Source organism: Marmota monax, unplaced genomic scaffold, assembly GCF_021218885.2.
Source record: "Marmota monax isolate L192 unplaced genomic scaffold, Marmota_monax_Labrador192_F-V1.1 WCK01_AAM20220418_F8-fsc00003, whole genome shotgun sequence".
Classification (NCBI taxonomy): domain Eukaryota; kingdom Metazoa; phylum Chordata; class Mammalia; order Rodentia; family Sciuridae; genus Marmota; species Marmota monax.
Genome location: NW_026694084.1, coordinates 34,811,481 through 34,833,339, shown reverse-complemented (window position 1 = coordinate 34,833,339; position 21,859 = coordinate 34,811,481). Strand labels below are relative to the sequence as shown.

At 41.9% G+C, this 21,859-nt stretch overlaps 1 protein-coding gene across 2 annotated transcripts in view; it reads left to right on the top strand.

Annotated features, from left to right (window-relative positions):
* Adcy8 (adenylate cyclase 8) overlaps nt 1-21,859 on the top strand; it is a 229,979-nt gene that overhangs the window by 47,044 nt on the left and 161,076 nt on the right. For both annotated transcript variants that reach the window (XM_046464767.2, XM_058585739.1), the window contains exon 2: nt 4,179-4,328. In XM_046464767.2, the coding sequence (XP_046320723.1) occupies nt 4,179-4,328 (150 nt within the window). The remainder of the gene's footprint in view (nt 1-4,178; nt 4,329-21,859) is intronic.

Below are 21,859 nucleotides of genomic sequence, written 5' to 3'. Positions count from 1 at the left end.
AATGAACTCCAAGCAATGAATTTTCCTCTTAGAACTGCTTTCAATGTGTCCCATAGATTCCGATATGTTGTGTCTGTGTTTTCATTTATCTCTAAGAATTTTTTAATTTCCTCCTTGATGTCTTCTATAACCCATTGATCATTCAGTAACCTATTGTTCATTCTCCAATTGATGTATGCTTTTTCCTTCCTTCTTTTATCGTTGATTTTCAGTTTCATTCCATTATGATCAGATAAGATGCATGGTAATATCTCTACTCCTTTATATTGTCTAAGAGTTGCCCTGTGACATAATATATGATCTATTTTTGAGAAGGATCCATGTGCTGCTGAGAAAAAAGTGTAACTGCTTGATGTTGGGTGGTATACTCTATATATGTCAATTAGGTCTAGGTTATTAATAGTGTTATTGAGTTCTATAGTTTCCTTATTCAACTTTTGTTTGGAAGATCTGTCCAGTGGCGAGAGAGGTGTGTTGAAGTCTCCCATGATTATGGTGTGGTGGTCTATTAGACTCTTGAACTTGAGAAGAGTTTGTTTGACGAACATAGCTGCACCATTGTTTGGGGCATAAATATTTATGATTGTTATGTCTTGTTGGTGTATGGTTCCCTTAAGCAGTATGTAGTGTCCCTCTTTATCTCTTTTGATTAACTTTGGCTTGAAATCTATTTTATTTGATATGAGTATGGACACGCCTGCTTGTTTCCGAAGTCCATATGAGTGATATGATTTTTCCCAACCTTTCACCTTCAGCCTATGTATGTCTTTTCCTATCAAATGCGTCTCCTGTAGGCAGCATATTGTTGGGTCTTGTTTTGTGATCCATTCTACTAGCCTGTGTCTCTTAATTGGTGAGTTTAAGCCATTAACATTTAGGGTTATTATTGAGATATGGGTTGTTCTTCCAGCCATATTTGTTTATTTCTGTTACTAAACATTGTTTGTTTTCCTCTTTGATTGTTTCCCCCCCCCTTTACTGTCCTACCTCCCACTGTTGGTTTTCATTGTTATTTTCCATTTCCTCTTCCTGTAATACTTTGGCTAGGATGTTTTGAAGAGATGGTTTTCTAGCTGCGAATTCTTTAAACTTTTGTTTATCGTGGAAGGTTTTAATTTCATTCTCCATCCTGAAGCTTAATTTCGCTGGATACACAATTCTTGGTTGGAACCCATTATCTTTCAGTGTTTGAAATATGTTATTCCAGGATCTTCTAGCTTTCAGAGTCTGTGTTGAAAGATCAGCTGTTATCCTGATTGGCTTGCCCCTAAATGTAATCTGCTTCCTTTCTCTTGTAGCTTTTAAAATTCTCTCCTTATTCTGTATGTTGGGCATCTTCATTATAATGTGTCTAGGTGTGGATCTCTTATGATTTTGCACATTCGGCGTCCTGTAGGCTTCTAGGATTTGGGATTCTGTCTCATTCTTCAAGTCTGGGAAGTTTTCTTGTATTATTTCATTGAATAGACAGCTCATTCCTTTGGTTTGGAGCTCTGTACCTTCCTGTATCCCAATGACTCTTAAGTTTGGTCTCTTAATGTTATCCCATATTTCTTGGATGTTCTGCTCATGGTTTCTTAACAGTCTTGCTGAGCTGTCTATGTTCTTTTCCAGTTGAAATACTTTGTCTTCATTGTCTGATGTTCTATCTTCTAAGTGTTCTACTCTGTTGGTAGTATTCTCCATTGAGTTTTTAAGTTGGTTTATTGCTTCCTGCATTTCTAGGATTTCTGATTGCTTGTTTTTTATAACCTCTATCTCCCTGTATAGTTGATCCTTTGCTTCCTGGATTTGTTTGCGTAATTCGTTGTCGAAGTGATCTTTCATTGTCTGATTTTGCTGTTTAATGTCTTCCTTGATACTCCAGATCATCTGAAGCATGTATATCCTGAATTCTTTATCTGACATTCCATCTGCTGCAGCTGTTACCTCTTCTAAAGTTGCGTTGACCTGCATTGCTTGTGGTCCTTTCTTTCCTTGTCTTTTCATACTGCTTGCGTATCTTTCCTGCAGGTGCGGGCGGCGGCTCTGCTCTCTCCTTATTCCAATTGGGGTGTCGTGGCTACCACGCCGGCAGGTCACTGGGCCTGTTCTGGGAGCTGGTGGCGGCTCTGTTCTGCCCCTACTCCAATTGGGGTGACGTGTCTGTCGTACCAGCAGGCCACTGGGCCTGTCCCGCTGGTCGGTCGCAGATCTGCCCACCTTTCGGGCACGGGTGGAGGCTCTGCTTTGCCCCTACTCCAATTGGGGTGTCGTGACTACCCTGCCTGCAGGATGCTGGGTCTGTTCCTGGCAAGGGAGGCGACTCTGCTCTGTCACTACTCCAATTAGGGTGGTGTTTGTACCCCGCCGGCAGGCTCCTGGGCCTGATCCGCCGGTCTGTTGTAGGTCTGCCTACCTTGAAGGCGCGGGCGGCGGATCTGCCCTGCCCCTCCTACCACGCCTGCGGACCCCTGGGCCTGATCTGCAGGTTGATCACTGGTCTGCTCACCCTGCGGGCACGGGTGGCGATTCCGCTCCACCCCCACTCCAATTGGGGTCACGTGACCACCACACCGGCAGGGCCTGATCCGGGCATGGGATAAGGATCTGCTCTGCCCCTACTCGAGTTGGGGTGACGTGTGTACCACACTGGCAGGCCACTGGGCCTGACCCGCCAGGCTGTCACAGGTCTGTTTACCTTGCAAGCGCGAAGGGCGGCTCTGCCCTGCCCCTCCTACCACGCCCATGTACTACTGGGTCGTGGGTCTGCCCACCTGGCGGGTGTGGGTGGCGGCTCCGCTCCGCTCCCTCTCCAATTGGGGTCACGCGGTCACCACGCTGGCGAGCCGCTGGGCCTGCTCCGGGGGCTGGCGGCGGCCCGGCTCCTTCCCTCTGGCTCGAGGACAAATTGAGGAGACTCGGGTGACTGAGCCTCACCCCCCTTACCAGGAGACCAACTGCTTATGTCACCACTGGTATTGATGAAGATCTCTCCTCCACCGCTTTCTGCTGACATCAGATCTCTGCCATGTTGGTATCCTATGCGAATGGCAGCATTTTGTTCCCCTTGCCGGGCAACCCAAGCAATGGGTGAGTCCTGACCTGCCTTCAGCAGGACCCGGACCGAGACACAGTTTCCGCGGGCTCCTAGCCCCGGTCCAGGGAAGTTCCGGGAGCCGGAACTCGGCCGCTCCGTGCTCGGTGTAAGCTCCTATAAGTGTAAGCTCCAAGAAGCAGCCCCCGCGGGCTCAGTTCCGGGAGCCGGAATTCGGCCGCTTAGTGTTTGGTGTATGCTCTGATAGTAGCAGGGTCCAAGAAGCAGCCTCCGCGGGCTCCGCAGCCCTGAGCCAGGGCGGTTCCGGGACGGTTCCGGGAGCCGGAACTCGGCCGCTCTGTGCTCGGTGTAAGCTCCTATAAGTGTAAGCTCCAAGAAGCAGTCCCCGCGGGCTCAGTTCCGGGAGCTGGAATTCGGCTTCTTGGTGTTTCGTGTTTGCTCTGATATTAGCAGGGTCCAAGAAGCAGCCTCCGCAGGCTCCGCAGCCCGGAGCCCCTACTTTTTATTTTATTTTTTATTGGTTCTTTTTAGTTGTACATGACAATAGAATATACTGTGACATCATCATATAAAAGCATGAAATGTTATTTTTTTTCTATTTCAGTCCTCAGTATTTCCCCTTGCCTTCCCTTCCTCCCACCCCTGTTCCCTTCCCTCCACTGTTCTTTTGTGATTCTTACCATCATGTACATCCAAAAGACACTAATTTAAAAAAAAAAAAAACTTTAAGTTGTTAAGAATGATTTTCCTGCTTCATATCCTCTTCCCCTTTTTTCCCCCAGGATTCCCAGCCTAATACAGACCAAAAATGTCAGCTCCTGAGGAAGAAAGGTGAGGGACAGGGAGGAAAATAGAAAAAGCCAAAGAGACCTCCCCCATCTTTCTTACCTCACGTTTCCAGCCTAGGTTCAGGTTTTAAACTGGGGAGGAAGAGACTGTGACTTGGTTAAGAAAGACCTCTCTGAAGGGTAACATTGACTGCAGGTCTGAATGAAGGGCAAGGTTTTATTAACACCCTAGTGAACATTTCAATTAATATATTAAGATATACTTTTGAAATTTTTACTTACTTTTTTTCCTCTTTGCCTACAAACAGCTCGTTTAACCACCTGACCTCACTATGTTTGAAATTCTGTTTTAGGTTGTGGCCCAAGCAGTGCTGTTCATGTGTATGAACACGGCTGGGATCTTCATCAGTTACCTGTCAGACCGGGCCCAGCGCCAAGCTTTCCTGGAGACCCGGAGGTGTGTGGAGGCCAGGCTGCGCCTGGAGACAGAGAACCAAAGACAGGTACCAACTGGAAAGACCCTGTTATCACCTCACCAGTTACATGGACTGTTTTCCTTCCTCCCAAACAAATCCTAAATTGCAATTGCTCTTTCAAAGTTTATGTCATGAACTTCAAGAGTCTAAAATAGTTACAGGAGACTTAGAGGTCAAAGTAGGTTGAGCTTATTCTCTATACTCAATTAATTGGTCCCCAAAAGAAAGAAAGTAACTGTAGTCACAAGATATTCTGACACCTTTGACTAACATCTGTGTTTATGACTCAGGTTAAAATCAATATCGTCTACATTCTCATCTTCAACTTCCTTTATTAAAACTATAAATTGTTATTTCAGATAAAAAATCTCCACTGCATAGGAATTTAGATAGTAAATTCTTAGAAAAATGTTGTGCATGTCTAATCCCTAATACTTCTTCCAGTATTTCAGAAGAGACATTGCACAAAATAGAGTTTATGGACCTGATACCAATCCCAGAATAAGGGAAGTAGCAGGCAAAGCAGGTTGGATGGGGTGGGGGAGGAGGGTGGAAGGAATGAAATCCTGTTTGAAACCGTTGAAATAAAGAAGGCTCTTTTATATCTTAACTGAGTGGATGCTATAGAGACAAAAAGTAGCTTTGGTCTCAAATGATATATTCCTTCAAAATAAAATTAGTTAAGACTAAAGACTTGCTCCTCCAAAAGCTATTTATATGTACAAAATACATGTGTTACCATTGTTTCTGAAAATAAGTATTAAAAAGGAATAACAGGAATCCATTAGAAACTGGTTTTAGAATCAACAATAGTTGGCTAAGTTTATAGGCTCTTGAGAATTCTATGCATAATAGATGTATTAGTTCTACCATACTTGGATCTTTTTCTTGAAGTAATGTATGCTGTAGCACACTTATTTTAAACTTCATACAATGATGGTTTGAGAGATTGCAAACAAAGGAACTGTAAAAGGCTCAACATTTTCTTCATGATTAATTGGATTGAATCATCAGGAAAGCACGTGTCTTTGAAGTTAAGTGAGTCCAGGTCTGTGTGGCAATGGATGAGGCAGACAGCTTGGGTGCAACTTGACAAAACTCACCTCTCACCAACATATGTTATCTCCGACATATGTTATCAACAGCGGAGACTCCTGAACTTGCAAATCCTACAGTGACTTCTTGAGATTCGGAACAGGGAATTTCTAAGTTAATGACTAAAGCAATTAATTATGGAGCCTCATTAGTAGTTATAGAGTAGTTTCTCTGAGTAGCTCTTGGAACTATTTAGAAAAATAATTTCAAGGAAGAAAACACTTTGTACAATAAAATGAGAGTATCTCCAGGATGGTATATTATGTTCCTGTGCAAAACAGAGCAGTTACCAAACTGGTACGTCACTCTTTCCATGGGACTTATGCCAATGCAGAAAATGCTGTCATATTAATAATTTACTCAGCTCTTCTTGATGCCCCATCACAACAAGAGCTGCTTTGTGAGTGAACTGTCTGATACGCCTTTTGAATGCTGTGTTTATGAAATATGGAGACATTGAAAATTATTGCCTTATCCTATCCATAAGACTTGACTTTCTTTCTCATGCTTCAAGTTAGGTGTCTCAGAAGCACTGTGATCTAGTAATCTAACATGGTGGAAGGGTGTTCCACTCTCCTCCCTAGTAGTTTTTTTCTTTTTTTTTTAAGTTAGTAGAAGGAGAAAGAAAATAATAATATATAAAATAATAATATATAGAAGAGACAATTCACCTGAAAAGGCCACTAGAGTTTGTGTCATGGCTCATTTTAATTCACAGTTAGGCCACCTAAGTCACTTAGTGCTCAGCCCTAAGTTCTTCATTTGAAAATGGAAAGTATCTTTCTCTTCAGCATTATGTTTGCTTCAAATGACATAACATGTATATAGCCACACAAATTTTTTTTATAAGTCAGCCTTATTGTTTTCATGGATAAAATACAAGAAAAGACTTGCTTTTTTGGTGGAAGGTTCTTGGTTCTGAGGATTAAGTAAAGTCTTCTATAGGTTTCTTATAGTCTTAGGATCAGAACTATGATCAATTATTCCTGGCGTATTGACCACCCCTCCTTCCCCTGTATCTAAGACAGCCAGCTCTGTGTCATTCTCTGCTAAAGTTAGTTTCCATTGACATTTGATCTCTGCTACAGGTTTCCATTATCCCTGAGAACTTTCTTGGTTGTAAATGGGCAGTGTAGTCTAGCAGAGAAAACACAGCCTTTCAAGTGAGACTGCCCTGAAATTGAAATCTTTGCTTAGTTACTATTTTAGTGAGCTTGAGCAAGCTGTGAGTCTTTGTTTCTCTACCCATAGCAAGAAGATAATAATAACCTGCCCGAAAAGTCTCCTTAACAGCTAGAAATATTGTGTGCAATGCCCTTACAACTCAGAGAAGAGTTTCTATTAGCATTATCATGCATAATTATGTATACGATTCAGCCAACATAGCTCAGGCCCAAGAGGGCTCATTTGAGAAAATATTATAAATTGTCTTGTCTTGGTTGAAATAACCTGGAATTATTTATATGGAGGTAAATCGGAATGGTGGTTCTCCTTAGGTTACAATAATCAAACTCATCAATATCAAGGGTCAATGACAAATTCACCTTATTTAACTCTTGTCAGAGCTAATTATAATGTTTTAACTTAAAAATTCTATATCCTTCAAAAAAGACGCTGTAAAGGCCTAAATGACGGAGACAGAGAACCTTCTCTTCCTCCTCCTCCTCCTCTTCTTCCTCCTGATCCTGCCTCAGGATCTTAGACAGAGAATCTAAGATGCTTTATTCTTAGATAAGTATCCCAAAGAATTCTAGTGGCAATTTTTGTGCTTATCAATATAGCTCATACTATGAGCAGGCCATACCACACAGAAATGATTGAGAGTTTTTGAGATTTTTCAAGCACTGGATTTATCTCTTGGCAGGATACAAAGGAAATACTTAAACGACTGGTTCAATATTTAATTTGTTTATTTATTTAAGGTCTGCTGTGCATGGGGAATTGTGCTGGGTGTTGAGAACATGATGGGGACTAACAATCAGTTCCTGGCATAGAGCATCAGATATGAAAGGATACGGACAAATCCACAGACACCGCTGGCAATAGTGTATGACTCAGACCTCAACTGCATGATTATAGAGAGCTACTCAGAAGAAACAGTATCTAAATTGACATGCTAATGAGATTTAGATGAATAGTTAAGTGAAGAATACCCTGTACCGGCAAAACACACACACACACACACAAATATCTTGAAGAAAAAGAAAAGTTTTTTGGGGGGTGGGGGAATTATGAGTACCCCATGATCATTCATTCACTTTTTCACCTATCTAGCCTTTTACCCATGCTGTAGACATAGAAACGAATAAGATTCTCTTTTTACTCTGAATTGAGCCTGGAAGATGAGTGTGATCTTAATTATTGGATGAGAAGGAAGAAAGACATTAGCAAAGATGCTGATGACAAGATATATGATTTGCTAAAGGACAGCAATGCTGGTCAGTGGGTTTTCTCTGATAGCCTCCAGGAAATCTGCACTTTTCCAATGGAACACTACTACTTTCCATTCAATGAAAAATACATATTTATTGAGTCTCAGCTATGAACCAGGCATTAGTCAAAGTACTCTGTACACCAAAGTAATGAAAGTCTATTACAGATCTCCATTACTGCATGCTACAATATCTCAATCTTTATATACCTATTTGTTAGGGCACACTGTGATCCCTTTGAAGAATCCTCAGTGTCTCATTACTTGACATATGCCATCCAGCCGTGCCTGGAATATGTAATTATAAATGACTAGGATCATCAATATTTAATGATGGCTACTAGTTGTTTTGCCAAATAAAAATCTGCAGGCAGGAGCTAGAGGGTGAGTGGACCAAGAACCATGTTTCCTCTTGCTTAATGGTTCCCATCACATAACAAGATGCCTGAGGTCCTGGGAAACAGAATTTTTCCTTGGAAATGCTTAACTTGCCCGCATCATTCTTGAGGTCAGAGAACCAGGCAAATATGAAAACGTTTTGCTGTCTCTTTTAAACTAAGAAGTTTAAAAGAGTTTTAAAAAGTTTTAAAGTTTAAACTAAGGACCTTGAAGCTGATCCTCAACTTTATAATATCTCACTTCCTATCTGTAGTCATCAGCACACAATAGGGAGAAACTATTGAATGGTTCTAAATGCTGACATGTTGAACTTACTCAACTCCAAGAAGTTGGGCATCTATTGGCCCTTTCTTTCCAGAAGGCAAGAACAACTTCCTTCATCTTGTCTCTTCCTTCTCTTCCTCCTCCTCCTCCTCTTCTTCCTCCTGATCCTGCCTCAGTCTGGCTGGGCACAATTCAGGAGCCACTTGTCAAAAGAAACGAACTTTATTTTTAGAACCACACATGCCAAACAAAACAGCTCCTCAGGAAAAACCCTCAGAGCCCAACTGCCACCACCGGCTTCCCACAAGCCTCTCAACCTCCCCCACTCCTCCTGCTCTTGAGGCCTATTCACTGGGTCGCATGGGCGGAGCCAAAAAAGTCCCCCAATGAGCAGCTCCGTGGTCTGAAAGGGCAGGGAAACAGCCCAATGAGCATCACCGCAGAGGAGCCAATCAGTTAGAAGTTGCTGGGGCCGCTGTGAGCCAATCACCAGCTGTCAGTCTGAAAGTTTGCTGGGGCCCCTTCGGCTGTGGCTCTCAACATGATCCTCTTCCTTTTCTTCCTTCCTTCTCCTTTCCCTCTATTCTTTCTCATTTTCCTCCTCCTCTTCCTCTTCTTCCCTCCCTCTTCTCCACTCCTTCCTTCTATTTTGTCACCAACTGCAGCTTTCATAAGCACACTAATCAACTCCTATCTGTTCTCTTGATCTCCAGCTTCTCTCCCTTCAACCTCTTCTCCATCTCACAATCCTGACTGGTTCAGTGCCAGTTCAGGGAAACTCTTAAGAGAAAACCATTCAGTATCTGAAAGATTTGCGTGCAAACCACTGTGGTGCTTCCTGGCTGTGGGAACTTAGGCAAACTTCTCCTTCTGGAGACCTTGATTTTTGTGGGTACAGATAAGCATGGCGATTATACCTTCCTCCCATGGTTTTGGTGTGGAGTAAGAACAAACATCTCTTAGCCCAATGCAGAGCAAGTGCTGTGAGGATGACATTGTTGCTCATCACTGCAGGACAGCCCTCTTGTGACCATGTTCAAGCCTAACTTTCTTAATTCAACCCACTGTCTGACCCACTAGTTCACACCAATATTGAGCTGAACTCCTGTGTGGTGCAATAAACCTTCCAGGATCTAGGCCCTGTCCCCTCTCCTGGTCTTCCCCACTCCCTCTCCTATTACACTGCACCAGTGACCATGAGCTCCCTGAAATGCTGCCTCATCAGCCTGTCCACGTGGTTCTTTCAGCCTGGAGAGTCTGCCTCTCTCCTCAGGTATTTCTGCTCTGCAGCTCCAGCATTGCTTCCTCCCCAGGCTCGTTTTGATCCCCAGGTAGAGCGGCAGGGCTTTTCTCCTGCCCCCACCATGCCAGGAAAGTTAACTCTATTACAGGATGCGTCATACTTGGTGGCATTTACTAATCTACATTTCTCTCGCTGCATTACCCCTAAAGACTAGTTAAAAGCTGCTATTCTATCTAATGTATCTGATTCTCTGGTATTTATCTAGCACAGTGGCTGGAAAATAGGAGCTGATTAATATTTATTTAACTGAGTTATATTGAACTCAAATGGTGGCTGCTGACTTCCCTTTTACCTATACGCATGTTGAAATAACTCTATGGAAGAGTAAAGAGACCTGGGTCCATTGTGTCCCCACTGAAAACTTGGGGTTGGGAGCATTCTGATCCAATTCAGGAGACACCAGCATAGGCTGAGCACACATCTTCCACAGACCTGCTGGGGGAATTTTCCATCTGGAAGCTACATCTTGGAACATTTCTCTTTGGGGAATTAGACTCTAATTACTGTGATTTTTTTGTAATCCCATTTCTCCTCCCAAATGATCCAAATGGCCTATATTTATTTTAAATATTAAAATGAATTAATTGTTTTTCTTTCAGCTTTGAGAATTGCAAAAACCTCCTTATGGTAATCATGGCATTCAGAGGTATCTCAGAAGCTCTAGGGGCACGGGAATAAAGTTTCAGATGATACCATATGTGACAGCAGCAGAAAGATTATTTTTAAATGCAGCAGATGTTTTAGCTGTATTAAAGCAATTCAATTTAACTTAAATATCTTTGTTAGGCAATATTGGTGTGAGCTAGTGGTTTGGACATTAAATTGAGAAAGTTCTGCATCCTACTGTGCTCTGAGTTGGTTGTTTTGATTCATGTTGGTGTCTTATAGTATCTAGGGGGTTTTTATTTTGTTTTTTATTTAATTATTTGTATCTGTTAAAAGAAAATAAAAAATTCAGTTTTATTTTAAACAAAGACCCAGCAATCATTAAAAATTGGTGTTTCAAAAACTTACATTTACTTAAAATGACACTGATTAGTTAATTAACCCAGAATATGATCACTTTTTCGAATATCTTTTTGAAATGTAGAAATTTTTTAAATCCAATGTGAAAATGAAGGCGTTAGGTCTACTGCAGAAATAATATCATTAACTGTGTACATTTCATAGAGTAAGCAGCAAAGCTAATGTTTTGGCAAATCTTACCTGATTAACAGCTTGTATTAGGATTAGTGCTTTTTAAAGTTCTTTGTTTCTTCTGATTTTGTTAACCATAGCAGTGCTGCCACATTTTTCACATATTTCTTTTACAAATCTCCCATTGACTGGCTGGCGTTCAACAGGCCTGGTTTCAGCTCCATCATTCTGGTCCCAAGGTGAGGCAGAGGAAACTGCTCACCTCAGGGCATCCAGGGGGCACAGCACTAGGAGTTGGTGACTTATTCATTCACTTTTAAATTATGGATACTGTTAACTACTGAGGCAGAGCTTTGTCACTCGTTCATTCATTCATCCATGGAGGAACATCAAGACTGACATAAAAGGGGCAGAACCTCAGTTATGTCTGTTCTTTTGCTCCAACCAAATGGTCTTTGCATTATTCTCCCAAAACCTCTTCAGCTCCTGCCACCCACTTTTCTGCTCTTCTCCATCTCTTACATCCAGGCTTGGACCATTTGTCCTGTTCAGCCTGACCTGTTACTAATATATTCCATAGCCATTATTCTTTGGGTTTTGCTAGAAAATTCACTGGTTCCTCCACATTCTTCTCAACTTACTGCACCTACTCCTTAGCTTAGGCTTTTCTCTCTACCTGGTATGATCTTCCTTTCATCCCTCAACCTTATCCGTTCTTCAAAGCTCTGCTTAAATGTCATCTCCTCCACAAAGACCCTCGATCATCCTTCCAGCTGTGACCTTCATGAGAGTTTCATTTGTGAATTACTTGATGATATTAGGTCTCTTTCTATATTTTACTATGTCCCGCCCTTATTTTGATCTTATCCTATAAATTCTTTGAGACAGGATAAACATTTAATTTGTATTCTTCACAAAAGCTGTGGTTGCAGAAGGGGAAAACAAACTGGGAAGCAGAACGGAGGCAACAGATAGATAATGACTGCTACTAATTGTATTTCCCAAACATTCTTTGACGCAAACATATTGTGAATTTATAGAGTTGGGAAATACTCTCTTCTTGGGAAATCAAGAAAAATTTTTAAATTTTAAAATTGAATTTCACCATAGGGACATCCTCTTTAACATTCTACAAGTATCTACATCTCTGTGCTCAATTTCTTTCATAGTTTCATTTCTCTTCCTAGTTTCATGTTCATTCCTTTCAGATATTTTATGGGGGAAAAACATAATATGTTATTCCAGTCTTCATCCTCCCAACTATAGAATGCTCTGTGGACCTCACTGTCCAGTAGAATTTCTTATGATAACAGAATGACTTAATACCCCTGCTGGCCAATGAGCACTATATAACCATATATTATCATCGGATCCATATTAAACAGTACATCTCTTTAATCTGGGATTCTCAAAACAGATATATGAGTTTTTATCGGTTTACAGGTATCAATAACCATGTCCTGCTCATGTAAGAAAAAAGAAAAAATGTATCCTTTATTGCTGGGTTGCCAGAGAATTTGGGGAAAAAATATATAGAGAGAAATAATACAGGGCTTAGGAAAGATCCCGGAACCAGGAATTCAAGAGTCATCACAATCCAAGGAACACCTTGTTCATCTTTTATTCTCCCTCTGGATCTGCTCTGATCTCCCCCTTGTCTCCAGATTAACTCCCTCTTAATAACTCTGTTATTAAGGCTACATGGTAGAAAATGGTTGTGATACAAACTCTTGAAAATTTACCCCTTCTACTCCCATCTAGAGAAATGGCCAGAATGAAAGATATGCTCTTCAATCCAATCTGAAAATACAGGAATTGAAATGCAATTGGCCAGGCTTTGACTGAGTGCCCCCCACAAGACTTGTCGAGAGAGGCAGCATTGGATACAGGAGCATGGCTGCTGGGGGCTCTTTCCTGACTGTTGGGTGAACCACTCTCATAGAGGAATACCAAGTGCCTGGCATTGTCGTCCACTCTAACTGAATAGCACAGCTGGATAACTTGATAAAGAGTAGAGGTCTGTTTCACTTAGTTCTATGGTGGCTGGGAAATCCAATATCACGGTGCCAGCATCTGGTAAGAGCCTTCTTGCTGCATCATAACACACTGGAAGGCATCACAAAGTGAGACACAGCAAGCTTGCCCTTTCATCTCTCTCTTCTTATTCTTATAAAGCCACTAATGCCATCATCATAGCCCATGCTCATGGCCTTTTTCAATCACAGTTGCCTTCCAAAGCCCTACTTCCAAATACTATAGACTTTGGGTATTCAGATTCCAACACATGAAGTGTTGGAGGACATGTTAAACCATAGCAGTATCCCGGATCTAATGACCCACCAGCAGCCTCCACTCAAGCTTGATCTCTCCAGCACTTGGTCCTGCTGACCAGTTCTTATGCCCCTGTCTCTTGAAGTACTCTTTTGCTTTAATTTCCATAGGGAGCTCTTGGTCTTTCTTCCTGTCTTTCAGATTTATGATTTCTTCATGTATCCCTTGTCTTCCTCTTAACCCTTGAATGTAGGCATTCTTCGAGGGCCTTTCTTTGAACTCTCTCTCTCTCTTTTTTTTTTTTTGGCTCTTTTCTGGTGATTTATCATAACTTCATCTACTGCTGGATAGTTCCCATATCAATATCTCCAGCACCGTGTTTCTTCCAAGCTGCAGAGGCCCACTGCCAACATCCTGCTGCAGCTTCACCAGCAGAAGCCACCAGCTTCACGAGCTCAGCCAGTTCATAATATTCTCATCCCCCTCCAAAACAATTTTCCTCTGTGGCATATCCATCCACATCAACTGTGGTGCTGGTTTCTGTCAATGCCATCTCCACCAAATATGTTCCATATTTCCTTTCCTAGTAATGTGTGGTTAAAATGGTTTTCTTACTTTCTAGTAGTTTTTCTAAGCCATTTCTCTCCCAGGTGAACTGGCCTGGCTACCTGAATTCACTTCACCTCAAAATTCTTCTCAACAAAGAAACTAGAATTTCACTGGGTGCGGTGGCCACATCTTTTATACACACACACACACACACAAAAAAAATGATTTTCTTTACTCCCATTTTCCTTATGGTCTATGAAATTGGATACTTTACAAACATATTGAGCTTCCTGGAAATGCATGGGGCATAAAGACAAAACCATGGCTGTCTCTGGCCTATTCTCGTCCTTCTCCATCTTATTTTGAGATGATACAGTAGTCATCCATTGGTCCTCTTTCTCCAGTGAGTAGGAGTCAGGTGTGGGGTTACCACATGTTCATTTCTGGGCCTTTCCTACAGTAAAATTATGGCTCCTGTTCACCCCTCAGGAAGCCCACTGACACAAGGGAGCCCCACAGTGGCCTCCACACTCTCTGTCTCTGGCTGAGAAGCTGTGGCACATGTAGAAAGAAGGAAAAAGAAGTCTGTGTTCCCTCACTTTCCAATTCCCCAACCTTTGCCCATAATAAAGGGTCCATTCTGAGCCCTGTCCACTTCCCTATCTATTTATCTACTGGGCATCGAAGAAGGAAGGTATGTAAAATACCTTCACACCTCGAAACACCAGCAGAGAACATTACTTGTGTCAGGAGCATCTTCTTAGTGCCCCATGTAGATTACACAAGACCCACACTAACACCCCAGGATTGCTACTGCACAAGTGTGCAAACCTATCATGTTTACCTCCCATTACAGCCCAACCAGCCCCACTCAAGCCCAACTTATCCATCATGTCCCATGCCACTTCCCTCCTGTCCTCCAGCACTCCGCCAGGTCCAGCTAATGTTCCCAGCACTTCTGCACCTGTGACTGCTGGCCAGTCCCTGTTTGCCCTCCATATTCAGTCTCCATCTGTCTCTACTGTTCCCTCCACCCCAGGAGGCTGACCTTTATGGATTGCAAGCTCAACACCCTCTAGCTTCCAGTTGGATTTGGACAATGGGAGGCACTGGAAAGAGACTAGAGGGTGAGGGCAGAGAGGCCAATGCACTTATCTCCACATCTCCCACATGGCTGGGTTGCAGATTGGCTGTGACTGCACTTCTCTAGCAAAGGCCACAGCTCCTATCAGGCAGCCCTTGCTTACATACTATAGGGTTTTCTAGGTCCCAAGGGCCTTTGTGGTTGCTCACTCTTCTGTCTTTGGGATATTTTACCATCCATTATTAATTTTCTTAAGTCTTCTTTAAACTTTCTTTCATTGTCCTTTTTGAGGTACTAAATGGGTCCTGCCTGGGCCAGAAATGACATTGTCCTATTGCTCTCTTTACATGACATGCCCTATTTCATTTTTGGTCTATATTTATGAGGTAGTTTAGCAGAGTAAAAAGACACTGGGCTACAAGTCAGAAAACCTCTGCTTTGGCCAATATGGTAGTCACTAATCCTGTGTGAACGTTGAGCACCTGTAATGTGCCCGGCCTCAAGTACAATGTGCTGTGAGTATAAAATACACAGAACAAAGAAGTGAGGAGATGCAAAATAGTCTCACTAAAAACTTTTTGCTAACTTACAGCTGTTGATCATTTGTTGAAATGATATTTGGAAGATATGTGGCTAAGTAGAATATGCATTTTAAATAAATTTCAACTCTTCCTAATGTTTAAATGGGAATACAATGAATATTTTAATTCTATATGTGGCTCACATTGTATTTCTACTGAATTGTACTGGCCTACATGTTTGTCTCATTTCTGTTTCTAACTTGCTGGTGTGACTCTGAGCAACTTGTTGAATTACTTGGTGTGTGTTCCTTCATCTCTCAACCAGAAATGATAATTCCTGACCTGACCTTAGGAGTGTTTTGAGAGACAGCATAATGCCTGAAAAAGTGTTATTTCAACTGTGAAAAGCTCTACAAATGTTAGGGCTATTGTGAAAATCTCACCAATCTGGTGCTCAGATGTCCCTTCTTTAAGAAGTCTTTCCTAATGTTTCCAGTCCTAAGTTATATATATTTGCCTTGGCACTTAGAAGCTTTTATTTAACAGGGGCTTTCGCATTCTGCCTTGTGCATGGGTCAGCACCATGGTTCCCTCTGTTTGCCAGGAAAGTTCTGACAGTGAACAGAGTTCCAGTGTTAATGGTTTTTGATTTTCCTGTAACCACCGACCTTACCCAGAGGCCTGGGTTGACTCCATGTGGGAGGAACACCAACTCTTACATGCCATCTGGCTGCCTAGTTCCTTGCTATCTTTCCAGCACATTATTTGCATTTTCTGGGATGGTGAAAGGAGTGACAGCTTGAAGAACAAACTTGGATTTCATTCCTAGTTCTAATTCCACATCTGGTCGACCTTAGGTACATCATCTGAACTGTCCAAACCTTTGATTCTTCATCTGTCAAAGACGATAATCTCTACATCTCAAAGTTACTGGGAGGAAATCAAGCCATACATAGTAAGCACCTGACCCCTTGGCTGGCATATGAGGGACTCAGTAGATGGGGGTGGATCATAGTTCATCCTGGAGTCCTGGACCCCTGGGTCCCTCCTGAGTGTCACAGCAGAGACACTCTGATCCTAGTAACTGCAGTTTTCCTTCTTGTAATTTGTGTGCTTATTCCGAATTGGCATCCATGAGCAGTGCTAATTTTAAATACTTCCCCTGATTCAAACAGAGGCCATCACCCTGTGCTTATTTGCATACAGTTAACATTTCCAGAGACAGTGGGGAAAGGAGAAATCAATCACCATCACAGCCCTCCACACCTTTGATCTAGCTAGAAAAGCTGAGGAGCAGCCAAGGAGTCACATGGGGGCTTTTTATCTCACAAATCTGTGCCGAATATTTTGACTAAAAAAATTGGAATTGGAAGCCTAATTCAACCCAGCTAGAAAATGTTGAGCGATGGCTGCTCACTTGCCTCGATACAGCTGAAGGTGCACTTTAAATTGGTAGTAAGACAGAACAGGAGAAAATAAAATGTGCATTTTTAAAATGACCCAGGCATCTTAGTGTATTTTAGGTGGATTTAAGTAAGAGTTTATTGAGCAGAATTCTACATCCTTTATTTGACATAAGCCATGCCCCAAGTGGATTGCCCATTAAAAGGAAGAAATAATTTAAAGGCACTTTCAGAATAATTTTGGTGCAAAACCACCCTAGAAAATTTTTTTTAAATCTTTTACAAATGTCTTGCCCCCACCTCATTTGAAAGCAGTGTTATTAGACCAATGTTTTTGTTTTTCCATAGCATTTGGCTTATTTTTCTCAGAAACAAAAGCTCTTTTTTTTTCACATTCCTATGTTATTTACACCATACCCGACTAAATTTGTTTATAGCAGTACAACAGACAAAAACAGATTTGGAAACGCATTACTTCGTTTTGGTAAAGATGGACATAACTGATGAAGCAGATGGGGGCGGGGGAGGGGGTGGCCTGGAAAAGACCAGCAAGCTAAGAGTGTGGAACATGCTGAAGGCCTCTCAGCAGCAGAAGCTCCTGAATCAGTAACGTGGGCAGCTGTCGCAGTGCAGTGCCCTGCTGTACATTATTTATGTAAATCGAAAAACTACAAATTGATATTTTAAAAATATGGAAACTACTCTCAATTAGCAGTTGGAATCTACAAGGTTGAGACAGAAGCTGAGAACTCTGCTCTCTAGGCAAAAAGAAACCCGGTATAGGGTGAGATCAGCATTTGATTCTCATTTACCCAACAAGCATTGACCACTCCTTCCCCATAGGTTTTGTCTCCCAGTACTTCCTGCCTTAGGGAAGGGCATCACCACCCCCTCCATCCTTCCTGATGTCCAGTTATGCTCAGGAGCATTTGGTTCCGCTTACTGGTCAGCTTTCATGGTTCCCCATCTATCTAACCCTCCTCCCTGCTCCACTCCTGTCCCAGATCACTCCTGAATCCCCTGCCACTTGTTCTCCATGCTGAAGCCCAAGCAATCCTTCTCAAACCAAAATCTCTTCTGCTCATCTCTGTGACTTCCATACTGAGTTGAATCCTGTTCCCCCAGAATCCATGTCCATTCAAACCTCAGAAGGTGACCTTCTTTGGAAATAGGGTCCTTGCAGATGCACTGAAGTTAACTCAGGATGAACTCATGTTATATGAGGATGGGTCTCATTCGGTAATGACTGATGTCCTAATTGAGAAAGGACACACACAGAAAAGCCAAGAGATGGAAGTGAGAACACACATGGAGAACACCATGTGAGGACCAGGCAGAGCAGGAGCAGTGCATGCACAGGGACACCTGGAGCCAGCAGAAGCCAAGAGACGGAGAGTGCTGTGGACAGTTTCTCCGTGAGTCCCCAGAAAGAACCCACCCTGATGCTATGGTTTGAATAAGATTTGAATATGGCTTGAATATGCTATGGTCTGATACTCCTGCTGAAAATTAACCCCTATTACTAGCTACCGAGAGGTGGGACCATGCAGTGAGTCACAAAAAGATGATTAGGCCTCTTTCTTCCTGGATGGAATAGATTAATGAGCTATCTCCAGAGTAGGTCTACTACAGAAGCCCGTTGGCTACGTCTTCCTGCCTTTCACCATGTGGCTCCCTCCTCTGCTTTAAGGCTGCTATCATGAAAGCCATTACCAGAGGCAGCCTCTTAACCCTAGACCTGAACTGGACACCAAAATAAACCTCCCTTTATTATAACTTTCCTAGTCTATGGTACTCTGTAACAGCAACAGAAAATGTGCTTAAGACCTTGATTTCAGCCTTCTGATCCCCTGAACTAAAATTTTATTATTTTAAGCCACCAAATTTTGTAATAAGTAACTTATCATGGCAACACCAGGAAACTAACACAGCTCTCCACTGCCTTTAGAATGAAATATGGCCCATTACTTAACTCTCTCCCCACCTTAGACATTACCTGGATGGAATGAACTATGGTATTTCCTGTGTGTGAGCAGCCACCCTATGCACCTTACATGGATTACTTCATTTAATCCTCAGAGAAACCCTGTGAGGTGGATAGTATCTTCACCTCCATTACATAGATGGATAAACAAAGAACCAGAGAAGGTAAATGACAGCTAGTCAGCTGCAGAGCTGGTATGCACCCCCTGAAAAATCTTTCTCCAAAGCCATAAACCCAGTGCCATCTCCTCACCACCTATGCCCCATCACATGCCTCTGCTCCCTTGGGAGGACCATGGGTCTCTCTTCCTAGACGAAAACCTCCCTTGAGTCTCAAATGACAAGAAGCTCAAGTCATGTTGGTCTTAGCATTAGAAGAACATATTACCTCATGTTACCAAATATCCAGGCCAGGTGCACAACTGTCACAACAGGGCCATGATGAATTGATGGGATACACACAGAGAAATGGGGAGGTCCAATTAATATTTCTACTGTAAGAACATGATGCAGTTTAACATCCATCTGAGAGAGGAGACGTAGTGGACCATGGAGGGACCACTAGGGACCACCACCCAAGGAGGCTTCCCAAAAAGGAACTTGCACCTTGTGCTGTATCCCCTCTGGACAGAGGATACTGGATTTTTTCAGAAATTCCTTTTGCCTTTCTCACATGAGGTTTTTATGTTGTTGGATTTTCCCCAACTATTATAGAGGATCCATCTCTGTCCTAACCTTCCCCCTAAGTTCAGGCTAACTGCTAACTATCCCAAAAGGCCATTTTTTTTTCCAAGGAGGATGGTTCTCCTCCCCAACCAGCTTCAACCTGTCCAAGTTCCATCTCTAATGAGCTTCAGACACAGCTAGGTCCAGGGCTTATCTAACACACTTATTTCTCTTCATTATTCAGGACTCAGCTAAAGTCTGAACCAAAATCCCACATGAACCAACTTTTTCTCAGAGCCCCCTTCAGAGCTTCCCTAATGGTAACAATGCATCATTATCACTATCCAACTAGGTTAGAGCATTTTAGAAAAACACACTGGGTTTGCCCTGAGTTTGTCTGAGGAAAAAAATAGGATTTTTCAGAGGAAACTGGAATTTGGTAAGGTTGTCACTCTCTGTCTTAGAATAATATGAGACATGACTGCTATCTTCTCTGCTCAACTGCAAGTTCCTTGATCCTTGCAGCATTGTGTTTTTCCCCCTTATAATATCTACCCTTGTATTTAAACATCAGTGAGTGTGTATATATAATCAGTGAGTGTATATATATATATATATATATATATATATATATATATACATACTATATCAAGTGAGTAAAATAATGATTGAAATAATGAATCATGTCCACAAGTCTCCTTTCTCAAATATGTGAATACTATTGATGAATTTAAGAATCCTTTTCCTTCCCTCTTTAGTCTCAATTGGGTGGGAGATTTTGTGGAAGTTTCTATATTCTGCAAAGGATGTTCTGTTGATCTCTATTCTCCATCAACTCCTCTTTCTTCATGCCCATTTTTCAACAGAGTTCATAATTTAATTCTATGGAAACCCTCTTGTTTGTCTATTAATTGCTGGGACATAAATATTTCATCTTTCCACCTCCTGACTGCTGGACAACTGAAAGCATTTCACATGTATTGTCTTGTTATCTCTTTGGAATATGCAAGAGACACAAGGTGCCCCATGCTGATTTCTATTGTAATGTCATTAGTATTTTTATTGTAGTCATTTTCTGTCCTCTAGCCAACTAGGCTGTAAGCAGAGTGAAGCTTTCCCACTGCCCTTCCTGGTACAGAGAACAATGTCCACTGCAAACTCATTGTTTGTTCCTTACCACATGTTTGCTAAATAATAATTTATCAGATGCATGAATGAGTAGTGGGTGAAATTGCACAACGGAGTACAGAGGCGTAGAAAAAGTTAGGACAGCCCCAGGTGAATTCATTGCACCCAAGAAAAGGAGGACCTCTAAATCGGATTCCATTAAGCAGAATCTGATGCTTAGAATTTACGAATGGAGACAGACTCCTGAGTCCTCATCCAGCTGCTATCTTTCCTTGTTGGAACAACTATCTAAAACTCTCAGTGCCTCAGTTTCCACATGGTGAAATAGAAACAATAAGCACACCTACCTTATCAGTTGTGAGGAATAATGAGGTGATTCATGCAGAGCTTTTCAGATAGTAAACGCCCAGTAAGATCTGCTGTTGGCAGTGGTATGGTGTTTACTGGTACTTTAATGGAGAACTAATGCATTCCACAGAACACAAAATCCTTAGGCTGCTAGGGACAATTGATTTTAAATAAGTATAGGCAGAAATAAATTGAGATGTTTGGAACGTGAAAAGATAGAAAAATCAAAGGAAATTGGATTGTATCTTATGTTGTGAGGGAGAGCTAGCACTTGTCCACAGAAATGGGAAAGGGAAAGACTAATATATGCATGAGTATTGATTGCATGTATTGTCCAGGTTAGCTCAGCGGAACATGGGTTTTTGTGCTTTTCCAGGGGAAGTGAGAAGGGTTTTGTTGATAACTGTCCTTCTCCTGAGCAGAAAATTGACATATGCCCAGAGGTAAACACAAAGTGAAAAGCGATGCTTCCACCCATTAGCCAGGTAGTTGTACAGGTCTGGTCAGGAGAAAGGAGCTACAGACACCAGGAGCTCACACTTGACCTGAGTAGTTTCTTCCTGCAGTTCGCAGAGGTGGAGCCACAAAGGGCCCTAGCCTTGCTGCCTTTGATCCAATTATCTTTTGGAGCACTGGCCTCAACAGTCATGCTTTGTTGCAAGCTAAGATTCTCCAAATCTCAGTTCTTCCGTCTATGACATGATTTTAGTAATTCCTACCCCATAGGGATCAGAGGATGATAAAATGGGCTAGTACACATAAAAGGAATTTTTAAACTCTAAATATACTACAAATACATTGTTTTAAAATTATTTTTTTAAAGGTTGTATTTAAGGAGGCTATACAGTGTCTTTATTATGCTACATATTTGAATTTTAACTATTCTTTAAATCTCCAAACTGGCTTCTCCAGTTTTGATTAAAATACGATGTTCTTGAATAAATGTAAAAAGCTTAGCTCCACACTTAGTTGAAAG